We start from the raw sequence: 11,548 nt of genomic DNA on the forward strand, positions 1-11,548 counted from the left end.
TGTGGACGAAAGAATTGAAAGCTATTTGAGCTTCTTTGCAGATGATGCAAAACTACTGAAAAGAGTGAACACGGAAGAAGATTGTGAATCATTACAGAGAGATCTAAATAAATTACAGGAATGGAGCAGGAAGTGGGAGATGGAGTTCAATACAAAAAAGTGTAGTATAATGGAATTTGGAAAAGCAAAAACAGAATAACAGGATCATATAAATTGGGAGAAGAAGAAATAAAAAAAGTAGAGAATGAGAAGGACCTGGGAGTCATTGTTATGAATAATATGTCACCTGAGAAACATATAAATAAGATTTTTGGAGAAACTTATAATTTAATAAGAACAATCAAAGTTGCATTTACACACCTGGATGAAGAAATGGTGAAGAAAATTCTAATTAACCTGATAAGACCAAGATTGGAATATGCAGCAACGATATGGTCATCAAGTACAAAAAAATGTATAAAAAAACTTGAAAGAATACAAAGAGCAATTACAAAATTGGCACCATCACTCTCAAAACTATCATATGAAGAAAGACTAGAAAAACTTGAACTACAGACACTAGAGCAAAGAAGAGAGAGAGGAGATTTGATAGCTATTTACAGAATAATGAAAAACATAGAAATTACTGATAGAGAGAATCTGATAAAATGGGATGATAGAAATACAAGAGGACACAGAAAGAAAATAAAAAAAGACAGCTATAGAAGAGATCTGAAAAAGAACAGCTTTCCTCACAGAGTAATAGATAGCTGGAACAAGTCAGATGAGAAAGTGGTGTGTGCAAAAACAATACATGAATTTAAAAATAGTTTAGATAAAATGAGATACGAAGACGGGACACCATGAGCATAGCTCCCCTTCCCGTAAAATACAACTAGGTAAACACATATATATATATATATATATATATTATATATATATATATTATATATATATATATATATATATATATATATATATATATATATATATATATATATATATATATATATATATATATATATATATATATATATATATATATATATATATATATACAGAACTTGTGAAATGAAAATATGGTAGGGAGTTTCAGAAGGGTGGATCAGAGGTAGAAAACTTTCTTAGAGGTAATGGAATAGTTTTATGAAGAGTACCCATAGACCTACAGAGTAAAATATTCTAGTTCTGTCCTCATTCTGATTTACGGGGATTATTATCGTTGTTATCATCATTATCATTATTATTATTATTGTCATTGTTATTATTATTATTATTATTATTATTATCATTATTATCATTATTATTATCATTATTATTATTATTATTATTATTATTATTATCATTATCATAATTGTATTATTATTATCATTGTTATTAATATTATCATTATTTTTATTATTATTATTATTATTGTCATTATTATCATTATTATTATCATCATCATCATTATTATTATTATCATTATTATTATTATTATTATTATTATTTCTATTATTTTTGTTATTATCATTATTATTATTATCATTATTATTTTTTTGTTATCATTGTTATCAATATTATCATCATTATTGTTATTATTATCACTATTATTATTATTATTATTATTATTATTTCTATTATTGTTATTGTTATTATTATTCTTATTTTTATTATTATTGTTATTAATATTATCATTATTATCATTATTATTATAATTATTGTTATTATTATCATTATTATTTCTATTATTGTTATTATTATCATCACCATCATCATCATCATAATTATTTTTATTTTTATTATTATTATTATTATTATTATTATTATTATTATTACTATTGATATTATTGTCACTATTGTTATTATTATTATTATTATTATTATTATTATTACTTATTCTTCAGTTTAGTTGGTTGAAAAGAGAGTTGCTGGGAAGAATAATTTCCACTTTTTTCCTATTTTCCTATTCTTAAACCTTGATGTTCAAGTTCAGCTGTTTGATAAGTATTATCTATTGATCATCTCATATGCCTAATATATCTTTTTGGTTGAGCTCTGTCTTGCAGCTGTTATTACTTTCTCTGTGGTGACCCGTTCTCCCTTGCTGTCCAGTCAGAACAATGAAACTTTTTTTTCTCTCTCCAACAGACGCATTGACAACAACCTCTGGGATATTTGGATGCACAAGCCTACAGAGACATCTCTCATTAACCATCTGCATTTGCCTGACTTTGTCTATGACTTTGTTTCGTTTGACCACAACTACCATCACACCAACCACGGCATCGCTCCCCTCCACGACGAGTGTCATGTCTACGAGGATCACGTAAGTCAAGAAAAATATCTTCGAATAAGGTCGGGTCAAAATGTAAAACTCACTTTAGTTGATCTGGGAATCCTTATGAATCAAGATGTAGGCAGTCAGTTCTTCACAACACCACTCTGAGTCCTTAGTTCATCAGATTTGATGATAAAGTTTTCACAAGATTAGCACCAACAAAATCACCACCACAGTTGTTTTAGTCTGCTTTTGTTCTTAGCTCTCCATTTCATTCCTTATTCTCTCTTTTCTCTCATTTTCTCTCTTTTCTCACTGTCATCTCGGTTGTCCTTTATTATCATGTTAGCCAATGTTTTTGGTATCATCTATTCACTTGATCAACAATGTTTTTGTCAAATACCACCTAGGGGTCAAAATAGCATTCTTTTAACCCCTTACGGATGTCAGCAAATGTACCCTTGTAAAATATTCTTCACAGGTGTCATAAAGAGGTCTCAACGTAGACACCATTCAGCAGATATATTTCATGATAATTTCATAAGAAATTTTATATTTCATTGGATGCATTAGAGACAATGATGTTCCTAAAAAAAATGTGAACTAGACTTTAAATATTCATGTGATGCTTCAATCTCATGACTGTGTTAAACAAAACACACCCTGCCTCGCTTGATAATGGACGTAACTTCCAACAGGTCAACACTTTCGATGGCACGACTTATCCACTGGAAAGGAGTTTGTGTTGGCGAGTGTTAGCGATGGATGTTGATCGGCACGAGAGCTGGATGCTCCTCCACCGCCACGTCGAATATCCAAAGCCAGGAGTCCAATTACGTTTCATCGACCCATTGGGCATGATCGTCGCTGACATCACGTCTGATGAAGTCAAAGTACGAGAGTTGTTGTAGCTATAAGAGAGGATGAAGTCATGCGTTTTCTTACAGGTTTATGATAAAACCAATTTCGTGGGTATATAGTTAAAACCAAGACTTTCTCAATTTCCTAGTCAATCAAAGACTACTCTGAGGATTAATGTAGTAAAGAGATGCAGATAGGGACCTGTGCTACCATGCAACTAATGTACTGTCTAACAGTGATAGACTTGAGCTTCAGATCCTCAGGATTCGAGTCACGTTCAACACTACTCGATCCCTGAGGAGCCCATCAATGATATCTACTTAGCACTCATAGAGAGGTAAAACTAATCTATATGGTGGCTTTTAGCATGTGCCAGTAGCACAAGATGTATCAGGTAAGGCGGTCTCCACCTCCCATACCTCCTCTTCGTTCAGATTTTCACAGTACTATTTCCTTTTATATCTAAGGAGGGTGGTCTGTTGGAGAAGAAGGATGGGCACAAGGGGAGAAAACAAAAAAGATGGAAAGGGTAGGGTAGTTCTTGTTAAGAGGACAATAGGTGATAGGGCTACGTAGTACAGTGATAGTGTCATTACCTTATGGTAACCAGTCGCACAGACAATAGTTCGAGCCCCAGTGGCAGAGATAGTTAATACATTTGTCGAAACTTCACACATTTGTCGGATAGCTCTTCTGAATAAGACTCGCTGGAATCAAGAATACATACTGTACTGTGCGAGTTGACATCAGGTAATAATTAGGACAAGTTCCAGAACATTCTTTTTGAATGTCCTGCATAGTAGAACGGTAGCGTCATTGCCTTGCTAGTTAGCTTCTCTAATTTTTCTATGACTTTTCAGGTGAACGGCAAGCCAGTGGTCATGGCCAGGGACCGCGAGGTAGTTCGCTACAAGGAGATGGATATGTGCATTGTTGAGGTGTACAAGGACCAGGTCTACGTCGAGTTCCCCAACATAATGGCCGTGTCCCTGAAGGACTCCCACATTGCCGTGAAGGTGCCTATGATCAGAAAAAAGAATACAGAGATTGTGGGGCGCCCCATCCTTAAACTTTGCATGGCCTTCATTTTCACATTCAACTGCTAAACTTGTACACCATGTGCCTAACTAACCCTATTTTTGCCCATTTCACACATCATGATGGTTCGTATATTTCATTTTTAACTCACAATCGAGCTCAGTGGAAGTTGTGGGAAGGTCGACCCATGATCTTGAAAAATTTGGTATTGTAGTACTTTAACTTTCGAAATGACCTTTTGTTGGGCAATACGGTTTATTTTCTCTGGCTGTCTGCAAACAATTACATTCAGCTAGGAGGGCGCCTCTCTGCCCAGTCAAGCGTAAAGAATATCACGGTATTCTCGATGGACTGTTTTTCATATTAGATCATATTCATCTTTTGGGATTCCCCTTCCACAGTAGAGTTACTTGGCAAAGACACACTGTGTTTGCACCTCTTGTTAACCTGTCTTTTCCTCCTCGTCCACAGATGGACTTGTATAACACAGGTGGTTTGTGTGGAGCCCGTGACGGCGAGGTCACTGGCGACCTCCAGGGACCCAACCAGTGCGTCTACTACAATCCAGAGCTCTTCTCCGCTTCCTGGACGGCAGGAGGAGATGGTGGCTGCGACCTCTTTGCCATAGATGACCTCGTCGCGAAGGTGGAAGACTACCAGCAGCACTGCCCCAAGTTCCAATCTCAAGCCACGGGACCTGCGCATGACTGGTGTAGGTTCATGTCTCCATCATTCGAGTCTTACTCTACCAACTACCAGACCTGTAGATGAAGAAGTAGGCATACAATAGTCATTGTCACTTACACTCACATATACACACACACATATTCTAATCTAGGGTGGATCAAGCACTTTTTTTTTCTTCGTCCATGTTGTGAAAAGTTATTTCTATATCCGTTTAGTCAGCAGCAACAACCGAGAACATCCAATTAACCACAAATCAGCCTGCAAGCCGAGGAAAGAGGTCAGGAAGGTAATTCATCCTATGACCTCAATTCGTGACAGCTGGCCGGCTGACCTCATTGGAATATATGGGTACGCAAGGTGATAGCCATCTAACACGCCACGATGGAAATCGAAGCAGGTGGAAGCCTAAACAGGAAGTCTGCCTGGTGGATGTCCTCGCCCTTGTATGTGACGGGCAGGGGACTGATGGAAAGAAAAAGAGAGCCTTAGACAAGGTGACGGTCTGAAGGGGGAATCTTCCGAGGGCCGACCGTGAAGAAGAGCTGCAAAAGATAGGTCGCATAAGGACCAAACCGTATGTGTGTGGCTCGTCACTGGGGGAGCGATCAGTGTGGGGCACGCCATATGAAGGACGATTTGTGTGGAGATAATAGCAGGGTTGACGATCGGCGCAGGGCTCTTCGCAGGAAGGGCGATCGACGCACGAGGGGTGACTGTTACGGGGATCGTCGTAGGAGGGGCGATTGGTGTGTTATTTGTTGCTGGAAGAGGAGATCGGCGTGGGACTCCTCGGTGAAAGGGTTATCAGCGTGGAGCTCGTCATAGAAAGAGCGGTGCCGAGCATCTAATTCTTCTTGTGAAAGGTAGGGGGTGTAGCTGTTATAGGAGATCGGTGCGTTTTTGAAGTGGTGCCCCCTGAAGAGAGGTTGTAGAGAACAGATGGCAAGTGGGCCCTATAGAAAGAGTTTTGGCCTCGTTTGGCTTGAGAAGGAAGAGAGGGGACAAATCTATAATCTCATAAGTGCGGAAGTGTACATGTACCTGGTTGTGCTTTTTGTGGGCAGACACAGTTGGAGGAGGAGGAGTTTGGGATGAGTCCACAATTTCCATCATAGAACTGAGTGCATAAGTATTTGGGTTGACAGGATACAATTGTGAGTATAGGTTGTATGTTAAAAGGGATTGTTGGAGATGGGTTGGGTCGCTGTTGTCGGGTGGCTCAGTGAGAATGGATATTGATGGTTAGATAAAGAGGAGGGAAAGTTTGTCTTCTCATGTTGGGCAATTTTGTAGGGAATGTCCATTTGGTATAAGGAGCAGGTTGAAAAACTAGATCGAGGGGTGAGTGTGTCCATGTTTTGGAAGAGGAGGTGTATTTTTGATGGGGGTAGGTGGTTGGTCCTTTGTAATGAGTAGGTTGAGGGTGCATGGCGGGAGGAAGTGGGCGCATCCATGTTTTGAAAGAGGGGATATCTTTGATGGGTGAGGGTTTGGAGAGAGAATTACGGGGATGAGGAAGTTGAGCCTAACCAGTAATCACTTATTTCAGTTGGGCCTGGGAGGATTGTGAAGTTTAAGAATCTAGTATATGACAGCCGGCAAACCCAGTCCACGGGGTCACCCGAACCTAGTTTGTTTTCTTTAGGAAGTGCCTTTATGGAACAGGGAAGTGGGATTGGTTTTAGGTTAGAGTATAAGTCAGCTTAGACCTCATGTATTTGGGCAGCACAAGCCTAAGGTGGGGGTAGAATGTCTTGAGTACTTCAAATAGTGCTTTGGTGGCACTTTTGAGATAGAGAACAGATATGATAATTTTTGCATGTTAAATTATTTGTTGTATTGTTTTGGGTGGGTAATAGCTTCTTTTTATGAACAATGAGAGGAAAGTTGTTGGTGATGGGGTGGATGAAAGGAAGGAGAGGATGGGTTCACAGTGGGAGGATGTGGTGGACTGGTAAAAATTAGGGTCTCTATAAAATGGAATTTACTTACTTGGTTTACTTGGAGAAGTTCCGAGGTCTGTCCTCACAGCCGTAGTGACCTACCGCTGCTGCCAGTCCTGCTGTCCCTCCTCACAAGGACCAGTTGGTCTGTTATCGTGTTGGGGGTCAACCTTCTGATGGCGGTGTAACCTGGCACCGTCCATAGAAATCTGTCCAGCACATGCTTAAAGCTGTCCATCAGGTAGCTGGTTCTCTCTCACTTCTTTTGGAAGAGCGTTGAAATTTTTTGGACCCTCGTGACCTAGACTGGATGCCAGTAAGGTCTTAACCTTCTCTGAGGCTCTTGGTGAGAGCGTTTGTCTCTCACACTTGCACCCGTGACTTATGGCTTGATTGTTGAGGGCGTGGGGCCAGGAACAAGGCCTTTCAGTATTTTCCGTGTGTAGATGATCCTATTCCTTTCTCTTCTCATTTGTTGGGAGTCCCAGTGTTTTCAAGCGATCTCAATAATTGAGATCTTTCATCCCTCTAATATGCCTGGTGTAATTTCTTTGGACAGCCTCAAGCCTCTGGACGTCTTCTTGTTTATGTGGAGACCAGAGTTGGCTACAATAGTCCATGATAGGTTGGATTAGCACCTTCCAAAGGGTTAGCATTACCTCCATCTCTCTTGAGGAGAAAGTCCGTAATACCCAATTGGCCATCCCCCGTGCCCTTTTCATGGTCTCCGTGATGTGGTGCTGGAAAGTGGCATCATCTCCTAGATATATACCCAGACATTTTACATGTGCTTTGGTATGATTGTCATTCCTCTTTCTGTGTACAGTTCGGTATTGTCTTTAATTTCTTGGTTAGTACCATATCTCATGACCTCAAACTTCTCTTCATTGAACTGCATATTACAATCATTAGCCCAAGCATAGACCATATTGAGATTGTCTTGTAGATGGCATACGTCTTCGTTCTCCAGCACTGCGCGACTGATGTGGGTGTTGTCGGCAAAAGACAGGAGGGTTGAGTAGAGAAACTAGAGGGAATGCAGGACTGTGCGGGGTAATTTGTTGTGTTGTGGGCTCTCAAGTTGTGTTTGTGGTTTCACTTGGTGGGGCTGTTAGAGTGGAAGTAGTAGAGGATCATGTTGAGGTGGTGAATCATAGTGCTTCTGCATATGTAATTCCTGGCTCTTGAATCTTGGAAGCAGAGGCTTTCACTTTCAAAGCAACATACAGTGTCAAGTAAATGTTCTGTGATTTTGGCTGCAGCTTGAGCATTTGGCTGGATCTGGGCTTGGGGATCCATGTGTGGGAACCTAACACAAGACAATAAATATGCCCATTGAATGGTGACACTGTTGCTTGTTATGTCCAAAGTGCCGGCAATAAAAAAAAAACATGGAATTTGGTAGTATTTTCTTAAATAGTCTCTCAAATATTCTGCATAAAGATAGGACTGAAGCTAGGTTTGGTTGATTGGTGTGTATATATATATATATATATATATTTACTTTATTCGCACCCAGGTCTTCAGCCTTTGTCATGAATATATTTGTGAGGAGATAAAAGAGAATGGCAAAAATATACCTTTTAGAGAATAGAAAATGTATAGCATTCTTAATGCTAACTTCGGTATCAGTGTTGTCAGTGTCATCTTCCTTATCATTTGAAAATCTCTTCCTGACCTCCCCTATAACCCTTACACAGTAGACACCCAAGACTCATAAAAACCTTGAAGATTTCTCATATATACATATACCAATGGCTATTTCTCCCTCACAAGGGTGATAGTAAAAACAAAATCAAAAAGAACAAAGGCATAAATTCCACTCCCACTTATTCCATCCCCACATACTCCACTCCCATTCATCCTCCTCCCTCCCTCTATCTTGATTCCTCCTGGATGATGAGTCATCACTGTATCTCCTGTCCTCTTCCGTCCTTCCTCAACAGACATTCCCCTCCTTCCCTATGCCCCTTTTACCACATGCATCCATCTCATCCTTGGTTGCCCCCTCGTGTTTACTTCTACCTCTGCCCTCCACACCTCTTTTACTAATCTTTCTTAACTCATTCTTTCCATGTGTCCAAACCATCCCAATACTCTTTCATCAACCCTATTTTCCAACTCCCTTTCCATCCCTGCCCTCCTCCTCACCTCCTTGTTTCTCACTCTGTTCAGCCTATCATACTCCTCAGGCACTTCATCTCAAACACATTCAAACTCCTCCTCTCTTCCTCTCTTATGTTTCATGTTTCTGCCCCATACAGTGCTGCCAGCACAATCACTCCTTCATACAATCTCCTCTTAGCATCCATACCCAAATATCTATTTCTCATTACATCTTTTAATTCACCAAGGTATTTATTTGGTTCTTTCAATCTACATTCTACCTCCACCTCCACTCCTCCCTTTCCTGCCACATTCGCACCCAAGTATCTAAAACTATCCACTTCCTCCAGTCTCTCCCCCTTAACCCCTTCCATATGGTGCCGCACACGTAGGCATCATGGACTTAGATCTCGGTGGCAGCAGCCAATGCCAGCCGTACGACGTGTCGTAATAATACTCGCATCATAAAATATAGTCACCGCTTATATCGATCGTTCTCTCTTCACCCGTGAATTTTGATAACCATAGAAAATGCGATTACAAAAGAATTAGAAAGAATGTCATTATGGACAGGCGACTACAATAAATATAATCAAGACGCCGATATGGCAGCCTCGCGAATACACTCGCTCCCCATGACGCCTACGTGTGCGGCACCGTATGGAAGGGGTTAATACTCACCTCCAATATCCTGCCACATTCTTCCCTTGTACACCTCGTCACTTTACTTTTACCCACATTTTTCTTCAACTTCCTTCTTTCACACACATTCCTAAACTCTGTCACTAGCTTCTTTAATTCTTACTCTGATCCTGCTACAAGCGCAATGTCGTCAGCAAACAACAACTGGCTTATCTCCATTTTCTTTAACCATCTCCAAGCCCCAGCCCATTACCCTTGCATTTACATCTCACACCACCCTAACCTTGTATAAATTGAACAGCCAAGGTGATGTAACATATCCCTGACGAAGTCACACCTTTACCTCAAACCATTTACTCTCTCCATTTCTTATCCTAACACAAGCTCTACTACTCTCGTAAAAACTCTTGACTGCTCTTAACATCTTTCTTCCTATCCTATATATCTGTAATACCTCCTACAGTGCCTTCCTGTCTACCCTATCATAAGCCTTTTCCAAATTCATAAAGACCCAAAAAATATCCTTAATTTTTCTTATAGCTTTAACAATATCTGCCTTACCACAAAAATCTGATCTTGCAACCCCTACCTGTCCTAAACCTAAACTGTTCCTCACCAATTACTCCCTCTGTTACTCTCCTAATCCTCTCAATCAAGACCCTCCCATAAGTCTTCCCAACTACACTCAACAAACTGATCCCTCTGAAACTAGAGAGTACTACACTCACACTTGTCCCCTTTTTTTCTTATAAAGTGGAACTATACATGCACTCCTCCAGTCCTCTGGCACTCTACCCTCTCTGAAACAAACATTAAATAACCTTACCAGCCAGTCTACCATCACTGTACCTCCCATTTTTAGACACTCCATATGACACCCATCCAACCCAGGTGCCATACCTGCTCTCATCATTTTAACAACTGCTTTCACCTCATCTTTCCCTATTTCTCCTCCATTTTCCTCACTCATCATGGTCATTTTCTTAATGTTTTCCACTGCAACTACCTTTCCCTCCCTATCCTCCTTCACATTTAGCAACTCCCTAAGATACTCTGCCCATCTTCCTTTTACTACTGTTTCTTCCATTATCATCTCTCCATCTGCACCTTTAACCTTTTCTTCTCTACTTGACTCCCCTCCTCTTCCTCTCTTAATTTCCTTACAAAGCACCTTTTTATTACTTTCAAAATTTTCTGTCATAATCTTACCCCATTTCACATCTGCTCTCCTCTTTGCCTTGTGTAGGTTAGAAACTACTGCTTCACCAACATCATATTTAAGGTACTTCAAAGTTAAACAACATAATCAACTGATTTTTATATATATTTTTCAGACACTATTGATGAAAAATGAACCAGCATCTAGTAGGAAAAAGAACATAATTAGGAAGAAGCTGGAGTGTAACAGATATTACCAGAGATGAGCACTGGAGTTTCTTGTGAAACTATCATCTACAACTCAACTATCATCTACAACTCTACAGAATATATGGATATTTCAAAAAAGACAGAAAAACATTTGCACAAGACAAATGAATATTGATTAGAAGATGGATGCATTCAATATTCTTTCTACATGTTAGAATCTGTATTGTATGTTTTCCAATAAAACACATTAGAATCTATATTGTATGCTTCCCAATAAAGATCCTCCTCTGCTTCTGATATATGCCAATGGCCTTTTCCTTTACAAGGGAGGTAGCAGAAATAAATTATAATACAATTAAAAATAAACTTTCTGTAATTTGGGTAGCCTCATTACCATTTGCGGACACACTCCTGTAAGCATATGGGAGAAGTTAACCATCAAAATGCCCGTTCTTCTTCGCGTTCTTCTTCGCGTTCTTCTTCTTCGCATTCTTCTTCTTTACGTTCTTCTTCGCGTTCTTCTTCTTCTTAAGATTTCCATAATCTTCTATTTATTTCGTTCATCTTTACTAAGACATCTTCTGCATTAATTGTATGAACAATTACAAATGATGGTAAATACAAATTATATAAGACAGTAAATGGTAAAGCACATGATGGTTGA

The 11,548-nt window shown here is 39.4% G+C and overlaps 1 protein-coding gene across 1 annotated transcript; it reads left to right on the forward strand.

The window, feature by feature from the left end:
* Window positions 1–2,086: 2,086 nt before the first annotated feature.
* LOC143036735 (hemolymph clottable protein-like) lies at window positions 2,087–11,139 on the forward strand. The gene is made up of 5 exons (XM_076204420.1): window positions 2,087–2,287; window positions 2,938–3,132; window positions 3,961–4,116; window positions 4,610–4,850; window positions 10,851–11,139. Exons 1-5 carry the CDS (start codon window positions 2,141–2,143, stop codon window positions 10,868–10,870), a joined length of 759 nt encoding a protein of 252 aa, XP_076060535.1. The 5' UTR covers window positions 2,087–2,140; the 3' UTR covers window positions 10,871–11,139.
* Window positions 11,140–11,548: the final 409 nt, after the last annotated feature.

Source organism: Oratosquilla oratoria, chromosome 21 (genome assembly GCF_046742065.1).
Source record: "Oratosquilla oratoria isolate Oo_2021 chromosome 21, ASM4674206v1, whole genome shotgun sequence".
Taxonomy (NCBI): Eukaryota; Metazoa; Arthropoda; class Malacostraca; order Stomatopoda; family Squillidae; genus Oratosquilla; species Oratosquilla oratoria.

Excerpts from the sequence above, each read along its gene's own strand:
- LOC143036735 (XM_076204420.1), top strand. The coding sequence starts at position 2,141 with ATGCACAAGCCTACAGAGACATCTCTCATTAACCATCTGCATTTGCCT. Across the intron at positions 4,117-4,609 it reads ACTCCCACATTGCCGTGAAG|ATGGACTTGTATAACACAGG; the intron begins GTGCCTATGATC and ends CCTCGTCCACAG. Across the intron at positions 4,851-10,850 it reads GGGACCTGCGCATGACTGGT|ACACTATTGATGAAAAATGA; the intron begins GTAGGTTCATGT and ends TATATTTTTCAG.